Source organism: Bos indicus, chromosome 24 (genome assembly GCF_029378745.1).
Source record: "Bos indicus isolate NIAB-ARS_2022 breed Sahiwal x Tharparkar chromosome 24, NIAB-ARS_B.indTharparkar_mat_pri_1.0, whole genome shotgun sequence".
Lineage (NCBI taxonomy): Eukaryota > Metazoa > Chordata > Mammalia > Artiodactyla > Bovidae > Bos > Bos indicus.
Genome location: NC_091783.1, coordinates 54,131,655 through 54,151,701, shown reverse-complemented (window position 1 = coordinate 54,151,701; position 20,047 = coordinate 54,131,655). Strand labels below are relative to the sequence as shown.

The 20,047-nt window shown below is 41.3% G+C and overlaps 1 protein-coding gene across 1 annotated transcript in view; it reads right to left on the bottom strand.

The window, feature by feature from the left end:
- The window catches only part of LOC139176046 (oxalate decarboxylase OxdC-like), a 29,036-nt gene extending 18,381 nt beyond the window's left edge, over positions 1-10,655 (bottom strand). The window contains exons 1-6 of the mRNA XM_070779097.1: positions 9,520-10,655; positions 8,046-8,276; positions 5,160-5,313; positions 3,056-3,165; positions 2,386-2,499; positions 983-1,129 (exon numbers count right to left, since the gene is read on the bottom strand). Of these exons, the coding sequence (XP_070635198.1) occupies positions 983-1,129; positions 2,386-2,499; positions 3,056-3,165; positions 5,160-5,313; positions 8,046-8,276; positions 9,520-9,987 (1,224 nt within the window). The 5' untranslated portion in view covers positions 9,988-10,655. The remainder of the gene's footprint in view (positions 1-982; positions 1,130-2,385; positions 2,500-3,055; positions 3,166-5,159; positions 5,314-8,045; positions 8,277-9,519) is intronic.
- Positions 10,656-20,047: the final 9,392 nt, after the last annotated feature.

Genomic DNA, 20,047 nt, shown 5'->3' with positions numbered 1-20,047 from the left:
AAACAACTATTTAATATAATAAATAATTTCTCTTAATATGGGTTTTATAATACAGATCATGGTATATCAGATTTGCTTCAAACAATGATGGGAGGGAATGCTACTCCTCCTCAGGAGCACTGCTGAGTCATACTTCATGCTACTTCGTGTCTCCTATAGTTTCTTTTCATATACAAGAGACTTTCTTTTCCTTCCTCCCTCTTCCTCTTTCTCTTTCTCCCTTATCTCTCTACCAAAATTTCAGAAGAATAATTTGGCCATGCTTACTTCACCTCCTCCCTCTCTGTTTGGGAGCTGGCAAAGCTTCAAAATTCAGGCTGTGTTTCTGTTTCTCTATGCCATAAAGTATGTAAGAGCTCACCTCAACACCAATCCTGGCCAACCCAGTAGATATTAGGAAACCCACCTACCCACAGATGCTAATCATATTCCCAAATATCTTCATGATTAGTAATAGAAAGGATTTTCTAAGTCTCTGTATGCTGCTCTTTGGGCTTCCCAGGTGGCACTACTGGTGAAGAATCCACCTGCCAATGCAGGAGACTTAAGAGACACAGGTTCGATCCCTGGGTTGGGAAGATCCCCTGAAGAAGGCCATGGCAACTCACTCCAGTATTCTTCCCTGGAAAATTCCAGGGACAGAGGAGCCTGAAGGGCTACAGTCCATGGGGTTGCAAGGAGTCAGACGAGACTGAAGCAACTGAGTACGCACATGCTACTCTTTCATCTTTTTTCTCAGTTGGTTGAGAATTCGGGGAATTGAGAGAGAAATGTGATGTATTGGATCCCTTTATAACCAAATGAAAAGATTATTTGACCTCCAATTCTCCTCTTCACACATCGGTTCAGCCAGTTCATTAAACCAGTCATCGACTCAATATTCATGTGCTGAGTCCCCTCTATGACCCAGATACACTGCTTAGCAGAGGACTCTGCACATCACTGGCACTCACCAACATCTCTGCCACTGGCTTATTCTCACCTGGTCTCCAGTGCTGAAGGCAAGAATGAGAAGCAAATCCTCATCGCATGTGCTCTTAATGTAATGCTGGGTTCCAGTGGGGAAAAATATCACATCTCCAATGTGAATGTTAAACTCTGTGAAACTCTGAGCATTGATAATGCCCACCTAAGGAGGGGGGAAAAAACTATGCTGAACTGAAGCACATAAAATCATATATTCAATAAGGATAAGTATTCATAGTGAACAGATCAATAAAAGCACGTAGTTATAAAGGGACTTCTTAGAGAAGGTAAACAGTAAAAAAGAGGCAATCCTTCACGTTCACACTCCTGTTTCTGAGACAGAGTTCCACAAAACTCAGAAGATACTCTATTGAAGTAAATGTCCCTCAAAATGCATTAGTGAAATCAATACTGCAGAACTTCATACAAAAAAAGCATTAACTGCCATGTTCTAATTAAGGGTGTCAATGACATTCATTCACTAATTAGGCAGAGGATTTAAATTCCAGTGTTTTACTGCCCCTACACCCTCCTTTCCACTCATTTGGGAAAATTCAGCCTTCTGGGAGAGCAGCATCCTAAGGGTCTTCCTTTAAGAGGGCTGGAGACTGAATGCACATAAACGCACACACATGTGCACAAAGCACCTCACAAAGAACATCCGATCCTTGAAAGGAAATCTGTGGAGGATTAATGACAATGCCCTCTTCCAGTTTGGTAAAGCTGTTGCCTCTAAAAACTTAAAACTTTTGCTCCAGATGACATAAAAGGTGAATTTCAGTCTGGTCTGATTCTGTCACGACTGAGGCAGATATATGCTAGAGAAGCCCATTTTTACCTGCAGATCTTCCCAGGATCCCTATGAAAGCCCAGAGGAGCTTCTGTCAAATCACTGTAGTAAGATGATACTCTGTGTGGCTTTTCTTATGGTAATCATATAATTAATTGATGACCCAAACCAGGACTCTCTGTAGAGTCAAAAGGGGTGCTATTAATAATTTCACCAATGGGACATATGGCCACCCTACTGGGGCTCCACACCTCCCCACCACCCCCATTCATATTACACTGAGAGGCAAACAGCCAATTTCATGGTCCCCAAAGCAGAGCACATTAAATGCTTACGTTACCAGAGAATGCAAAACTCAGAAAATGTAAGCAGGTATTCCAGCCCTTCACCATTAGTGATAAGCCTCTCTATCAGTTCTGAAATGTTCTTAGAACCCTTCTCATGCTAAGAGCAAATTTGGAAGTTACCTCATAGGACATGCATGGTATCCTCTAAGGAAACCATGCCCAGAAAGCCATGTGCACAAAGTCCTATTCTATTACCAACAAATGAACCAAAACAAAGAAATACCTCCTTGTTCGCTTCCTTCTGCACTGAAAAGGAAAAAAAATTGTTCACAGAGAAATTACCTTTGCACATCCACTTATTACGTATCCCATTTCATTTGCATTAAAATGAAAGTGTGGCTGTCGTAATCCATTGTTATAAATCCTGAGTGTACTCAAAGTGAGGGCTTTTTGATGCTTAAGAAAAAGAAAAATGAATTCCAACATTTAGCCAACATTCAACTCAGCAATTTAGCAATTCATATTATCATCGTAGTAACTAATATTTATAAAGCCCTCACTGAGAACAGGCAATTTTTTATATCCTTTACAGTTATCATGTCACTTATCCCTTATAACACTCTTGTAAGATTGCCACTAACCATATGAGATGAAAATAAAGTCTAGGTTGCCTGAGTAAACTAGGGACACACCGTGGCAGAACTGGGGTTTGAATCACGGGATTTGATGCCAGAGCGGTGCTCTTAGTCATTAAACAATACCGCCAGGTGAGCATTTAAAACACATGAAAAGAGAAATCTCACAAGCCTCCAGTCTCTTTATTAATGTAACCATCCATGCCAAGAAGTTAAGCTTCCAAATTCACAATGAGGCCTCAATCCATAGTTTGCGCTGATCAAGTCAACGAGTGTTTGACTAGCTCTTTCCTTTTGCTTTGTCCAAAAAAACTGACCCAACCTAAAGCTCATATTTCATCCATTTTGATAATCATCAAAACATTTTTCTCAATTACCTGATTCAGGAACTCACTAAAAATTTTTTCATTGTGGCTCAGTTCACTTCTATTTTTCCAATATTGTGCCAACTGTATTATTCCTCCAGGAAATCGATGTTCTTTTGAGCCTGAATCAGATGAAATTTAAAAAACAAAATAAGACAAAACTACTTCAAAATGGTACCACAAACGGAGAGCCAAATGCAGTCCCAGGAACAGCCCTTCTATAGTCACAGAAGTTTCTGTGGTAGGAAGTGCTATAGCACATTCTGTGTGCTGCCAAGATATTGACCTGATCCCGCCAGATAGTTCTCCTGAAATTTCTAACATACAGTGACCTCTTTTAGGACGTTCAACTCAGGGGACCTCGTTGTACAACTAGCCATTCAGTTGTGTCCAACTCTTTGCAACCCTATGGATTGTAGCCTGCCAGGCACCTGTGTCCATGGGGATTCTCCAGGCAAGAATACTGGAGTGGGTTGCCATTCCCTTCTCCAGACGATCTTCCTGACCCAGGGATCTAACCCTGTCTCCTGCATTGTAGGTCGATTCTTTACTGTCTGAGCCACCAGGGAAGCCATGGAAAATGTGAGACTCATCCTAAATACCAATCTCTACCTCTCTCCTCGATCAGTCAATGAAGTCCTGTCAGTTAGGCAACTCTAAATCCCCTGCTTCTCAACAATTCTTTCTGTCTCACAGAGTGAGGCCACCATCATCTCCTACCTGAAAGACTGCAAGAGTCCCTGACTCATCTCCCTGCTTCTCAGCTGGCCACTTTCAATCATTCTCCACAATTCTGCTGGTCATCACTTCAAAAACAAAAACTAACACCAGCTCAGAGAGACAGCTGTGCCCTCGTTCACTGCAGCATTATTTACAATAGCCAAGATACGGAAACAATCTATGTGCCCAAGCTCACAGGTACAGGGAACAGAGTGGTAGCTGCCAGAGGCAGGCAATGGGGGTGGTTGAAGTGGGTGAAGAAAGTCAAAAGACACAAATTTCCAGTTATAAAATAAACAGGTCATGGGGACATGATGCAGAACAAGGTACCATAGTTAATAACACTGTAAAGCATACACTGGCTTCCCTGTGGGTCAGCTGGTAAAGAATCCACCTGCAGTGCAGGAGACCTGGACTCGATCCCTGGGTTGGGAAGATCCCCTGGAGAAGCAAAAGGCTACCCACTCCAGTATTCAGGCCTGGAGAATTCCATGGACCCTATAGTCCATTGGGGTCGCAAAAAGTCGGACACGACTGAGTGACTTTCACTTCACAATGCATACATTAGAGTTACTAAGATCTTGTAAGTTCTCCTAAGAAAAAAAATTGCAACTACTGATATGTACAGTGGTGATGTTACTAATAACTGGACTTATTGTGGTGATCATTTCATAATATATACAAATATTGAATCACTGTTTTATACCTGAGACTAGCGTAATGTTGTATGTCAATTACACCTCAATAAGATAATATAAAATAAATAATAAAAATAGGTAAATTAAAAACCTCACTGTATCACTCTCCTATTTAAAACCCCTTAATTGGGACTTCCCTGGTCGTCCAACAGTTAAGAACCCAACTTGCATTGCAGGTTCAATCTCTGATGGAGGAACTAAGATCCCACACACTGCAAAGCAACTAAGCCTGAGCACCTTCACTACTAAGCCTGTGCATCACAACTGGAGAGACCATGTGCCTCAACAAAAATCCTGCGTGCAGACCTTCACAGGACCTTCACTGCACAAAGATCCCATGTAGCCAAATTAATCAATTATTAATTTTAAAATAAATAAAAATAAACGCCTTAATTGCTACATGGTTGGACCCCTCCTCTCTCATCAGGCTCTTCTGCTACAGCATTGCCCAGCCCCAACACACACCCCCTCATGCTCTGAATTTTTTCCTACATTCTCATTTGCTTCCAGGCCTTTTCTCTCATTTCCTACTCTGTTGAGAAATGTGTTTTTTCAAAGTTCTCTTGACTATGCCTTACTGTAAAAAAAATAAGTAAAACAAAAACACATTACATCTTAATTCAATACACCCATGTAATCATACATATATAAATACTTAACCAAAAAGTAAAAAGCCTTCACAAAATAACATACTATACCTTTCAAGTCATAGAAGTACCTCCACACAAAGTTATCTGGAGACTGTGAGTAATTAGCATTGACAACCAGTTCTGCCAAGTTGGGAGGAAGATTGACCCCCTGATCCTCCTCTTGCTTATGGAATGTTCTAATGAAATTAATTCCACCTTCAGGCTGAAACACATAAGAGACCAAATGAGTGAAAGTGAGTGAAATTCGCTCAGTCGTGTCCAGCTCTTTGCGATCCCATGGACTGTATAGTCCATGGAATTCTTCAGGCCAGAATACTGGAGTGGGTAGCCTTTTCCTTCTCCAGGGGATCTTCCCAACACAGGGATTGAACCCAGGTCTCCCACATTATAGGCAAATTCTTTACCAGCTGAGCCACAAGGGAAGCCTAAGAGACCATATAAGATATCTGTAAACTAAGACTCAGCACAGCTGAATAAATATTTTAAATTTTAAAAAGGAACAAAGTACTGATACATGCTACAACATGACTAAACACTGAAAACTTTATGCTAAGCAAAAGAAGCCAGACACAAAAGGCCACATATCATATGTTTTCATTTATATGAAATAGACAGAACAGGCAAATCCACAGAGAAGGCCAACTAGTAGTTGCCAGGGCCTGGGGGTAGGAGAGAATGGGGAACGAGGGAATGATATTTCATTTCTTTTTGAGGGAATGAAAGTACTCTAAAACCAGACAGTGGAGACTGTTGCACAGATCTGAAAACACACTAAAAGCTTTGAAACTATATACTTTAAAAAGGATGGATTTTACAGTACATGGATTACATCTCAACAAAGTTGTTATATTTTAAAGTGAATGTATATAAATTTCATTGTATAATGTTTTGATCCCATTAAAGTTGGTTAACCTGCAAAAAAAAAAAAAAATGTCCAAAAAAAAAGGTATTTGTGAAACATTCTACAAATTTTAGCAACAGAAGAGGACAGCTGAGGATAGGGTAGCACTGACACCAGTGTGGTTTTCAATGGCCCAGTCAAAACAGCTGACCTCAACCACCCCAAGATTTGTGATCTTTATGAAAATGTTCCAAGTGTTCAATGGATTGGCACTGGTATTTTGTGTTCAATATAAACTCCTGTAAAAATATACACTGGTTCCCATGCTTAACAATACTCTCACTCTAACGACTCATTTCTTCTACTTCTCCCTAAAACGTTAGAGCAGATCTAATGCAAGATAAATCTCAGAATCCCACTATTGAAGTCCCGAAATTTACCACAGAACCCCTCCAGATTGCCATGCCTGGACCATCTCCAGTTCTGATCACCGATCTGCACTTTCAGCATCTACATGTGACCCTCTAAACCCAGCACTATCAGCAGTTTCTCCAGTGATACTGAGTGAGATCAAAAGCAGCTATTCCTCAGGAAAAACTGTGGGCTCCTCTGCATTAGATTAAGAAAACACAATCACATCATCTGTAGCAAAGTTCTCCCTAGATGAGTTTATGGTTTTCCAGAGATGAAAAATTATAGTAATTTTTACTATCATAACCTTTATACCAATTCATTATATCAGTAGTTTCCGGGACTTCCCTAGTGGTCCAGGGGTTAAGAATTTGCCTTCCAATGGGATTGGAAGAGACTCAATTTGATCCCTGGTAGAGATACCACCCTTATGGCAGAAAGTGAAGAGGAACTCAAAAGCCTCTTGATGAAAGTGAAAGAGGAGAGTGAAAAAGTTGGCTTAAAGCTCAACATTCAGAAAACGAAGATCATGGCATCTGGTCCCATCACTTCATGGGAAATAGATGGGGAAACAGTGGAAACAGTGTCAGACTTCATTTTTCTGGGCTCCAAAATCACTGCAGATGGTGACTGCAGCCATGAAATTAAAAGACACTTACTCCTTGGAAGGAAAAGTTATGACCAACCTAGATAGCATCTTCAAAAGCAGAGACATTACTTTGCCAACAAAGGTCCATCTAGTCAAGGCTATGGTTTTTCCAGTGGTCATGTATGGATGTGAGAATTGGACTGTGAAGAAAGCCGAGTGCAGAAGAATTAATGCTTTTGAACTGTGGTGTTGGAGAAGACTTTTGAGAGTCCCTTGAACTGCAAGGAGATCAAACCAGTCCATTCTGAAGGAGATCAGCCCTGGGATTTCTTTGGAAGGAATGATGCTAAAGCTGAAACTCCAGTACTCTGGCCACCTCATGCGAAGAGTTGACTCATTGGAAAAGACTCTGATGTTGGGAGGGATTGGGAGCAGGAGGAGAAGGGGACGACAGAGGATGAGATGGCTGAATGGCATCACCAACTCAATGGACATGAGTTTGAGTATCCAGGAGTTGGTGATGGACAGGGAGGCCTGGCATGCTGCAATTCATGGGGTCCCAAAGAGTCGGACACGACTGAGTGACTGAACTGAACTGAACTGAGAGGCACTAAGATCCCACACACCACAGAGTAACTACTGAGTAACTACATGCCACGGAGTAACTACTCACAGAGTAACTACTGAGTAACTACATGCCACGGAGTAACTACTGAGCCCATATGCTCTGGAGCACACGCACAACTAGAGAAGCCTGTGTAATGCAACGTCTTTGCATGCCACAACTAAGACCCGATGCAGCCAAAGAAATAAATATTAAAACAAAGTATTTTTAAAAAATACTTTCCTATAGAAGCCCTTCACAGGGGAAAATAAAGAGCAATTCAACCTCAAGGAGGTTTATGTGTTAAATAGGAAGCAAGTCATGTTCTTGAGCCCGTTACCCAACTGTTACTTTGTTGACTGCCACCTTAGAAACTCAAATAGCCATGCCCTCTTGGTGCCCATGGAATGCACACGCTCTCAGGATCTGTTCTCAGCAGTGGTTCACACCTTTAAGTGACCTGGAAGTATTCTCAGCAGTGATACAGACCTTAAGTGACCTGGAAGCAATATCCTCAGGTGTAGAAAAAAATACATCATCAACATCCAGGGTCTGAAGTTCCTCATGTGTAGAAAAGAAGAGCAAGAAAAAACAGTCTTCACTCCCCACATTCTTTATCCAGTGCACTGTGTTTTTCGGGAAGAAGATCACTTGGCCAGCTGTAACATTGTACGTGGTAATGACAGCACCATCATCAACCACCCCTACCCATGCCGTCCCCTGAAATGGAAATGGAAGAGCATATCCCAACATCAATTTAGAGCAGTGCTCTTCAACCTTTCTTCATTACCTGCCTTCTAAGGTACCATGCTAGACTGTTTTTCTAATCCCCACCCTATGAAATGTTACCATTACAGAGGTACTGGCGTATGAGACCTGTATACGGCATACACGTACTGCTCATGTACTACACACACATCTATGCTGTGGACATGAAAAGAGTGATACTTTCACCCTGCTAACAACCAGTTTTTGCCCTCTTTGGGGCAATACCACCCCACTGAACATTTAGAGCTCTAAGATCATGCTAGTTTGCAAAGACTGCAAGCACATGTGTGTGTTCATAGATGGTTGCACAGACATGCATGTGTATGCTTGTGTATGTTTGTGTGTTTGCAAACAGATGTGTATGTATTTACCAGGTAAGAAAAAGCCTACATATAATTTTAATAATAATAATAGTAATAACATAGTGCATTTACTGTTATGTCCAAGTATTCTTCTAAGGAGGGTTTAACCTCATAGATGAAGCTCTAATCTCTCTTCTTGTAAATTCTAAAATCAAGTGAATTGTCCAAGTATAAAAAAGGAATTTTATTAGCAATCAGAAATATGTCACACATAAAAACTGGCTGATCTATTAACAAGATTACCAGGGTAAGACCAAACTCTGAAAGTTCTATGAAAGCTTAATCACTCCAATTTCCCCAGTGTCTGGAACACAGAAGCCATAAATACATTTCAGAATTAATGAATTATTTGCAATTCAGGGAAGTACACTCATTTCACTTCCAGCTCTATTTCACTTTACTTCCAAAGAATTCTGAAAAATAAAAGCCACAAAAGGGCATATCATTGGCTGATCTCAGGGACTCCAGGTTGAACATCAGCAAACTAGTTCGTTATTCCAGTCCCTGCTTTTTTCCCTAAAGGGAAACTGTAGTCTCTTTGATCATTAGATCAGAGCTACCAGGTTTAGCTTTGGCTCAAAGGATGGAACAGTGATCTGAGCTTAACAATGTATGAAAAATGATTTCATACTGAAGAATGAAGTTCAAAGTGATGCCATGAATAATTAAAACAAACAGTCTAATGTTCCAAGGCACTGCTAACTGGTCTAATTGGGTACTCAGCCAAAGCCTAGATGTTGTCTATCATCCTATTATTTAAGTAGGTCTAAATAATAGCCTGAGGACACACAGCACAAATGCTCAAGCACAGAATGTGGGCAAACCAGTTACACCTGTACAAGATAGCCATGTTCGTTGGCATTGAAGTGCCAGTGAGGAGCCCGGAGGCCACTGCTTTTTATTCTCAGGGTCCCGAAGCTCATCTGTGATCTCTGGCTGTTCAAGCTGCTTCCAAAGGCCTCCTCTTCAATGCTGAGGTAGTCGTTGGCATTGTTCCTGTACCGGGCCCACTGGATTGCGCCACCAGGGAACTCAAACACCTGAAAAGTCATAGGTGAACCATCAGCATGGAGGTCATTTCCTGAGGAATGTGAGGCCACCATGGCCCCCAGAGTGAGAGGGCAGCACAGGGGAAAAAGAAACAGGGGTGAGTGGATACGGGGGTGAGTGGATATGGGAGGTCCCCCCAGAAAAGAAGAGAAAGAACAGGTCTGCAAGCTCCAGGAGACAACAGTGCCATCAGTCCCTGTTAGACAGAAAAACGAACACCTATCTTGACAAGAGAACACAGGGCTTTCCATCTGTCCGCCTGCACCTCCCCCCTCCAGCCAGAGAACCAGCTACTAAAGCAAAGTTCAGCCCAGAGCCAACATCCACCCACCTTTCCCCTTTTCCATCCCTCACTTCCCTTCATCCAAACAGCCCATGGCTACTTCTTTCCAATGAAGAGAGAACACAGCTTAGAAACAAGCAATGGGTGCACTGGGACGACCCAGAGGGATGGTATGGGGAAGGAGGAGGGAGGAGGGTTCAGGATGGGGAACACATGTATACCTGTGGCGGATTCATTTTGATATTTGGCAAAACTAATACAATTATGTAAAGTTTAAAAATAAAATAAAATTAGAAAAAAAAAAAAAAAGAAACTTTGAAATCATCATTTATAATAGATGATTCTTTTTCTTAATACATGTGATCCATACCACAGAGAAGGCAATGGCACCCCACTCCAGTACTCTTGCCTGGAAAATCCCATGGACAGAGGAGCCTGGTAGGCTGCAGTCCATGGGGTCGCTAAGAGGCAGACACAACTGAGCGACTTCACTTTTACTTTTCATTTTCATGCACTGGAGAAGGAAATGGCAACCCACTCCAGTCTTCTTGCCTAGAGAATCCCAGGAACGGGGGAGCCTTGTGGGCTGCCGTCTATGGGGTCGCACAGAGTCAGACACGACTGAAGTGACTTAGCAGCATACCTTGGATTTAGATAAATGATTAAGAAACTGAAATTTTGGATCAACAGCCTTTGGCACCATGGGAATTGCTGTTTGCAGAGATTGGGCTCCGGGTTCTGAATGAGGCTGAGGGTTGTTGACATAAACCAAGGAGACAATCAGGACTCCGATCACCGTGGTAATGGTGCAAGCCAAAAGACACACCAGGAAAATGCTCATCAGTGACCACTGCTTCGTCTTTTCCTGGAAGAAATTAGAAATTATTCTCCACTCTTGAGGCATCAGAAACATTGCCAACTGTCTGAGTTTGGTTTATTTCCTTTTATGAAAAAAAAAAAAAGCACATTTATGGGATAAACATACCGAGTAAAATGAGAGATGTGTAAATCAGTACACACACACACACACACACATACACACACACACACACTCACAGTATGGTCAGGCCCCATAAGATGGCTGCTCTCCTGCTTTCCGTACAGCCCTTGCCCCACTCTGCCTCACCCTTCCCTGATGCGCACGACTTCCTCCCCTCCTAAAGGGAAACTAATCAGTAACCACATGCATGATCGGCCTGACCCCCACTAATGATCGTTCCAGCCCTTGGACCACATCAGCTCCGGTATGTTCAGTCACCACGGAGGAACAGTGGCCCTTGCAATGGTTGCTAACCCAGAGCTGTGGGGAGATGCATTCCAACAGTCTCCCTGCAACCCAGGAGCCCTTCTGACATCATGCCCCTTATAACTGACAGCCCCTCCTCCCCTGTGCAGGGAAAATCGAGGCTGTGTCTGCCTGCCCTCGGCAGCACCCAGCGGGTGTCCTTCCAGGCCCTCAGCCTCTGACCTGTAAGACGCCCTGTCCAGTGCACCACTGATGTGTCTGCTGCTGACTCGGGTTCTCTCTTCAGTCTAGCAGCTGGGCAAGTGCAAGGACTGTAGGACATTCACACATAGCCCATACATCAGATGACACCCAAATAAACAAGAATAAAAATAAACATTTGAGGACTGGGGCACAGAATAAATTAAGGAAATTAAGTACTAGGAAATTAAGTACCCAGCTAAGTACTTCCAAGTCAGTCAATTAGCCCCTATTTACCAGTTTCTTCACCTGAAAATCAATGAGGTTTTAAGGGGCTATTTTCTAAGAATGTTTTGGTTCCAGAATGTACAAATGCATTTATGTGTACAGGTACATGCATCGGAATAAGTAACATATCAGTAACCAATCAATGGGCCTGACCTGACAAGTCTCTGTCTCTCCCTCCCTCCTTCATTTAAATAGCTTCAGTAAATTCCCTTCAATAATAATACATATTATCATGTGTATTACCTATATGAGGTCCTAAGTCATCACTCAACTCTAAGTCACAGTATTTCCATGTATATCTATGTTACTACTTCCTGGTTTCATGTCACAAATATATGCTATAAACAACAGTATTATTTCTGAGTTACAATCCACATTACTGAAAGCTGCCAAGAAAATACTCACCCCAACCTTTGAACCAACTTGCCCTTACTCCTCTGACCACTAAAATGACGATTATCATCAATGACGGCAAGGAGTCCTTTTCCACTGCTCTCTGAGTTCCTGGTCTTGCTCTCTGAGCAAGTACATTTTTGATCACTAATAATTCTAACATAGATAGTCTTACTTTGAAAGTGAAAGTGAAGTCGCTCAGTCATGTCCAACTCTTTGGGACCCTGCGGACTGTAGCCTACCAGACTCCTCCATCCATGGGATTCTCCAGGCAAGAATACTGGAGTGGGTTGCCATTTCCTTCTCCAGGGGATCTTCCCGACCCAGGGATCGAACCCAGGTCTCCTGCATTGGAGGCAGATGTTTTAACCTCTGAGCCACCAGGGAAGCCTTACTTTAACACTCATAAATATCCAAAAGAACACAAATAACAAAGGTTGGCAAGGATGTGGGGAAAAGGGAACCCTGTACACTGTTGGTAGTCACTGTGGAGAACAATACGGAGGTTTCTCAAAAAACTAATGATGGAACTACTACATGACCTGGAGATTTCACTCCCAAGTATATATTTAAAACAAAAACACTAAATCAAAGGGATACATGCACCTCAATGTTCATAGCAACATTATTTACAATCTCCAAGGTATGGAAGCAACCTAAGTGTCCATTAACAGATGGCTGGATAAAGAAGATGTGGTATATATACAATGGAATACTACTCAGTCATAAGAAAGGAACAAGATTCCCGCCATTTGTAGCAACATGGATGGACGGGGAGGGCACTGTGCTAAGTGAAATAAGCCAGACAAAGAAAGACAAATACTGAATGATATCACTTATATGTGGAATCTAAAAAATACAACAAACTAGTGAATGTAACAAAAAAAGAAGCATACTCACCACATAAAGAGCAAATTAATGATTACCAGTGGGTAGGCAGGGGAAGAGCAATGGACTGGGGAATAAGAGTACAAACTGCTGGTGTAAGACAGGCAACAAGGACGTATTATTATACAACAGAGAGAATATTGCCAATATTTTGTAATACTTGAATGTAGTTTTGTTAATGTGCAAAAAAATTTTTAATGTTTTAAATTAGTTAATGATATGTTTGGTATAGCATAATCATTTACCAACATATTCAGTTTAACATTGTGTGAGGGTATTATATTGAACAATAAATAACTCATTAATGCCAGGAACAACAATTCATGGAAAGCTGGGCCCCTAAACAGCTACAGGAGTTAACAGTTTAGGAGAGAAAAGGCAGGTCAGGAGATTTTCAGAATAGGACATGCTACCTTTCTTTAGAAGGTCACTTGAAGAAAACTGGCCTAAGGAGGGGCTCTTTCCTGAGATCTGCATAAAGGTTTTGAGGCAAGTAATCTCAAGATGTAAATCCCCATGTACATTCTTACCATTCTGGAGGTGTTCACCTTCCCCTCAGACACAACCTTCTGCTTTGCATCTTCATGCGTTTCAAATGCTAAGTTGTCCATTGGCTAAGAGGGTAAGCAATCCACTGAAAAAGAACAACAGGGGAGGGACGCAGCTTCAGCAAATGCAGAAACCCCTGAGAAGGATGATCATTCTTAAGTAAGGAAGTGCTTATATAAAGCTGAAAGTCAAGGAAATGAAATAAGGAAGCTGTTTCTCAAACAATAATCTTGGTTAGGAAAAAAAAAAAAAAAAACCCATAGAAAGAATTGCCAAATTAGAGACCAATAAACACTTCTGGTCCACTACTCTTTGCTCACTGATGACACATACAACAGATAATAACAGTAGCTACTAACGTTTATTTCCTCCCTTCCACTAAGTACCGAGCACAGTACTAAGTGCTTTCCATACACCATGGGATTTAATTCTTACAGCAATCCTGTCAGGTATTCCGGTGATTTATTCCCATTTTGTAAATTAGGAACCTAGGCACCAAGAGGTGTGACACCTGCCCCAAATCACACACCTAGTTTTAGAGTAGGAGCAAAGATACCCTTTATCAAAAGATGCTCTCATAACATTGGGTTCTCTGAAGAGTTTGATGTGAGTACAAATGTTTTTTCACCCGTATCAGTCCTGCCAGACAAGAATACTGGATTGTGTTGCCATTTCCTCCTCCAGGGGAGCTTCCAAACCCAGGGACTGAACCCATGTCTCTTGTGTCTGCTGCACTGGCAGGTGGATTCTTAACCCCCGGTGCCATCTAGGAATCCCTGTCTCTTGACAGTGTGATTGATTGTTCTATGTGGTTTGTTTATTGGATAATGCTGTTAAAGTTAAATCTTTAAAATTCGTTTTACGTCATCTTTCCTGGTGATGAGTTGTGGCCTGAGTAAGCTAAAAATCTACTACTATAACCCACAAAACAATCAACCATCTGCATCCAGTAGGTGGTGTTTTGAGGGTTCTAAGGAGCTCTGGTCTTTCATGTCTCAGCACAAAAAGAATTCAGCGAAGGGCAAAGTGACTAGAGAAAGTCTGTGAGCAGCAACCAAGACCCAGAACAGCCAAAAATAAATATTTTTAAAGGATAAATTATTTATTAGAATAGGACATTTGTGAGGCTTACACACAGCTGGGTGAGAAGGTGCCACCCCGGGAACTTGGTGGGCTACCTTCTTTTCATCAAAGGGAAAGTGGGCAGGGGGAATAGGCCGCCTCCTCCCTCATTCTTGAGTGGACATGCTTCCATCATCAGCTCCTTCTCCAGGCTGGGCACAGGAGTTTTCTTGTCCCTACGTGGTCAAGCCAGGACTATCAGGGCTCCATAGAAAAATTATTTCAGGTCTCAGTAAAATGAGCGTCTTTCAACTGTCACCTTTCCATAAATTATTGAATTTTAAGTGTGCAGAGAGCGTGTCATAGGGGTCATCTCCTTACTGAGCTCACTGAGCAGAATGTGGGTCTCAGGCCACCATTATTTTATTGTTTTGAGGCATATCTTGTGCTTCTGTGGCATGGTTTGTTGCTAAGCAAGCCTGCTTAGTTTTGTGGTTAAGCAAACCTACTTTCTTGAGTAACCATTAACTTACAGGTGTCTCCTATACTATATTCTTTATCTACCATTCTCTAGAGGAATTAACTATTTAATTATCTACTTTGTCCCTTTATACCTTCAATAAACAGGACTGAATGCCTACTCTATTTCAGGCTGTATACCACTCTACACATTAAGAAGGCTTTTATTACCGTGTAATCTAGTAGGAAAAACAAAAAGGAAAGCAAATAGTTTCCCCCAACAATGTGCTGAGTTATGATAGAAGTATGCACGAGATCTTGGGAGGACAGAGTTAGAGTAACTCTGTCTAAGAGAGAAAGAAAAGACAGGGCCAATCTGAAAACATAATTTTGAGCTAAGATTTCGAGTCCTGACACAATTTCACTTGTTAGGCATTCTTACTTCCATTCTATTTTATATGTCTGGCTGCCGAGAAGTAGCTTATTAAGAGAGGATGTAGTAAAAATATAGATCCTATCTGGGTCAGGCAGCTCTGACTCTGACGAGGCTGAAGGTTAACCTGTGCTCAAATGATGGGGAGTGACTTTGTGACTTTCCTACCATATCTTGTCAAATCTAAAACTTGTCAGTGACTCATATCAAATTAGCCTTTTCCCATAAAGACCTGGAATTTAAATGTATGGCATTTGAATTTTGAGATAATAAAATGTTCAAAATAATTTATCTGTGGCGCTAGCAAGGTGATTTTCTCATTGTGCTATTACAGTACCATAAAACATATTTTCCTGTTCAATTTTCCTGGTGCATTTGTCAAACAGAAAATTCTACATTTTTAGAATTCTACATTTTAACATCTCTAAAAAGGGGATGTGCTTTACAATGAGTGATCAATAAGATTCAAAGGAAATACAGTTGGTGTGGCCTCACCAGTATATACTAGATGAGTATCAGTCCTGCCAGTGGCTAAAACCAGGGCACAATCTTATAGTGTATGATTCAGAGTGAAAATTCTGGAGCCAGACCATCAAGGTTTGAATCCTAATTCTGCTACTTAGTTGTGTGACCCAGGGCGAGTTATTTAACCTACTGTGCCTCAAGCTCTTCATTTTTTTGTTGTTTGTTATTTAGTCACTAAGTTGTATCTGACTCTTCTGTGACCCCATGGACTGTATAACCCATCAGGCTCCTCTAGTCAAAGGATTCTGCAGGCAACAATACTGGAGTGGGTTGCCATTTCCTTTTCCAGGGGATCTTCCCAACCCAGGGATCAAACCCATGTTTCCTGCATTGGCAGGCATATTCTTTACCACTGAGCCACTTGGGAAATCCTCTTCATCTTTACAATGGAGATAATAATGTTGCCCTCATAAAGGTTTGAAAAGATTGAGCCAGTTAACATAAATGTTTCATACAGAGCCTGCACATAATAAATGCCCAATGAATCCTTTTTAATAAGCCAAGTAGACTCACTACTTTAATAATTTGCTTATTTTAAAATGGCAGAAGTACATCTGAATTCATAAATCACCTATTGCCCCTCCTAGTAAGTCAAAGTGCTACATCTTCATCCATTACCTTGAATGATTTATAGAACTGTCCTTATTCTACAAATTAGAAAATCATAGTAAAAAACCTGCTTACATTAAGATAACAGAATTATAACTAAAACCCAGGTTTTCTTATTGCCAATACAATGAGCCTTCTATCTAGACCAGCTGGATACAGTTATGCACTGGGGTGGGGGGCAGGGGGAGGGGGCAGAGCCACTAGAAGGGGAAGAGCCTACTTCTCTGATTCACTATGTAGAAGAAACCCACCTGCCAACCAAGAACACTCATCTCAAACTCTTGCATAAACAAATAATAAATTTCTGACATATTGAAATATTCTACATTTGGGCAATCTATTTTTTTTTTACCACATACTCAAACAAACTTGTATCCCTATAAAGTTATATCTCTAGTCCTAGTTCCACTAAAGTATGCCGCTAGGTTTATTCTTTGAATGTTTATCTCTATCACAAGGGCTGCTGCTGCTAGGGGCATGCTAAAAATACACTTGGGAAGTGCAAAGAACTGACTCATTAGGAGACCCTGATGCTGCAAAAGACTGAAGGCAGAAGGAGAAGGGGATGACAGAGGATGAAATGGTTGGATGGCATCACCAACTTGATGGACATGAGTTAGAGTAAGCTCTGTGAATTGGTGATGGACAGGGAGGTCTGGCATGCTGCAGTCCATGGGGTCTCAAAGAGTCAGACACGACTGAGCAACTGAACTGAATTAACTGCTGATTGCAATATCTATCAAATGAATACATATTAAGATATAACTCTTCATTAGATGACTGGAGTTTATTTTCCTAGAACACATTCAATCAAAAAATGCTGTTTGTCTGAGTCAAGTAGGTTCTTCCTTTATGCCATGTTGGTGGATAAGAAAAGGAGGTGCTTCTATGTTCCAGTAAGAACATTTCCCCAGCTTCACCACCTCCAAGTTATCTGAATTATATAATGATTCAGGTGGAGAAAGCTGATAAGACGAAGTTGGGCAATCAGTTTTGATTACTTCCTTTGAAATGTCTACCAGTAACAAGATGGATCAATGCTCTTACTATGCAAATGTTTCTTATCTATTTCTCAGCTTTCAGATATCCAGACACTGGAGACAGTTACCAGCGTCATAGAAGATATAGACCCTCGCCTCAAAGACAACAGAGTAATGATTCACACCAGCTAACAAATGCACCAGGAAAATTAAACAACAAGAAAATGATGTTGTATAGTATCCTGATAACAAGATGAGCTTCCCAGGTAGCACAGTGGTAAAGAATCCACCTGCCAGTGTGGGAGATGCAAGAGACACAGGTTCCCCGAATCAGAAAGATCCCCTGGGGGAGGACATGGCTACCTGCTCCAATATCCTTGCCTGGGAAATACCATGGACAGAGGAGCCTAGAGGGTCACAAAGAGTTGGACACAACTTAGTGACTGAGCACGCACACACGCACACACAATAACAAGACAGGGACATCACCTCACTAGCCCCACAGATAAAACATTTTAAATATTTTGTCACCTCAAAATCAATACCATACATGTAAATTTCAGATATTTGTGGGGAAAGGCTCAATACATGTTCCCATTGCTCCCACTGCTACCTATTCCAGAATATTCTCAAGAACTCAAACACTACAGGTGTTTGGTGGGTACGGGCCCCTAAAATAAGTGTCAGCAAAGGGAAGGAGCAGGGCAGGAGCTCTGAACTTGTACAGAAAACGAAAACATTCTATTCATGCAGCTCTACATGATGATCTGATCTTGGCCTAGCTCCTTAGCCTTGCTAAGTCAGTTTTCCTCATATGCATAAAATTAAGGCTGGATTAAATAACCCTTAATACCGTCTAGCTCTACCTACTTGAATTGGAGGTAAAATTATCTTGAGAAATAATATTCCTAGATTCCCAACACTCCCATTTTTTCAAGATTCTATTGACATAATTCAAGATATTCTACAGTTCAGCTTTTGTTTGTTTGTTCCCCCCAAATAAGTGCTTTATCTGTAATTTTTAGTGTCAATCCAACATTAAAAGAGAAGGCCACTGGGTGTTGATATGAACAACAAAATCAGCTGAGTCCAACTCTAGAACCTATTACAGCTCACATGAATTCATGCAACGAATACTGACTGAATGCTCACAATGCCCAGGCAGTGTTTTAAGTGCCTGAGATAGATCAGCACACCAGACAGTAATTCCCTGCCCGATGTGCAGCTTACATTTTATTAGAGGAGTCAGGACAAATAAACCAATAAACAAAAAGAGGTGACATACATACTGTATTAGAAAGTGATAAGGACTACGAGAACAGACTAAACAGGAGTAGGCAGGAGGGTGTGGGGTAAGAGGGAGCAAGTTTAACAGAGTGATGAGAACAGGTTTTGTCTGGAGTTGGGTAAAATTTCCTAGAAAACAGAGTTTTATGCTAGTCTCAGCTTCATCGGTGACTAGCCACGTGCCCATGGATAAGAAATACAAATTCTTTGTGTCTTACTCTTCAGGTAAATGGGTAAGATCATAAGACCTTTCCAACAATACACTTCAGAAGTTTATGACAAAAATTCAACGACCTGTAGAAGAAAATGTTTTGGAAACTTTTACACTCACCATAAAACTAAAGGGATTCGCAGTTACCTGTCCTCCCCCTTCAGAGAGAAATAAACATACATCTAGGTTTCTCACTTCCCTTACAGTGCTTCCACATCACTTTTCCTTCAAATTTCACCTGTCCTATCTGCTTTCTGTCTACTCCAGAGAGATGTGTTATGATCAATCCTTCAAATAAATTGGAGAGAGGTTTTAGGTGATCCTTCTGACAGATGATCTCTAAGCCAGGTTAATTTGCAGACATGTCATACTTTACATTTCATTTGGTACCACACACCTGGAATGGTCTCTGCCTCTGACACTGTTTCCTGAACTTGTGTACCACAGACTGCATTTTTTTTATTAGACAAAAGCCAAAGACCCGCAGTGTTAAGAATGAAGCAAATTACTGTGTACAAGGATCAGTCCATGGACACCCTCAGCCAGAAACCATTACAGCCAACTAACAGATCAACTGATAATGCATCAAGCACTTGTCTTATACAAACAGTGTGCTGAGGGGCTGAGAAGAGTACCGGAAAACATGCACCATGATTCCTGATAGCCATACACCTGAAACTAACACAAGACTGTACATCAACTATATGCCAATAAAAGTTAAATAAATAAAGAAGAAAGAAACTGAAATTTTTCATTTTCATAACAGCTGACCTGGGGAAAAAAGAAACATACCCCAAAAAATGTGTGCTTCATTCTAAAGACCTGCCGACTAGTGATTCAAGTACCTACCATGAGACCACGGGTAAGGAAGGCAACATCTCTGAGGCAACCCTACACTCACTTGGGGAGCTTGTTTTA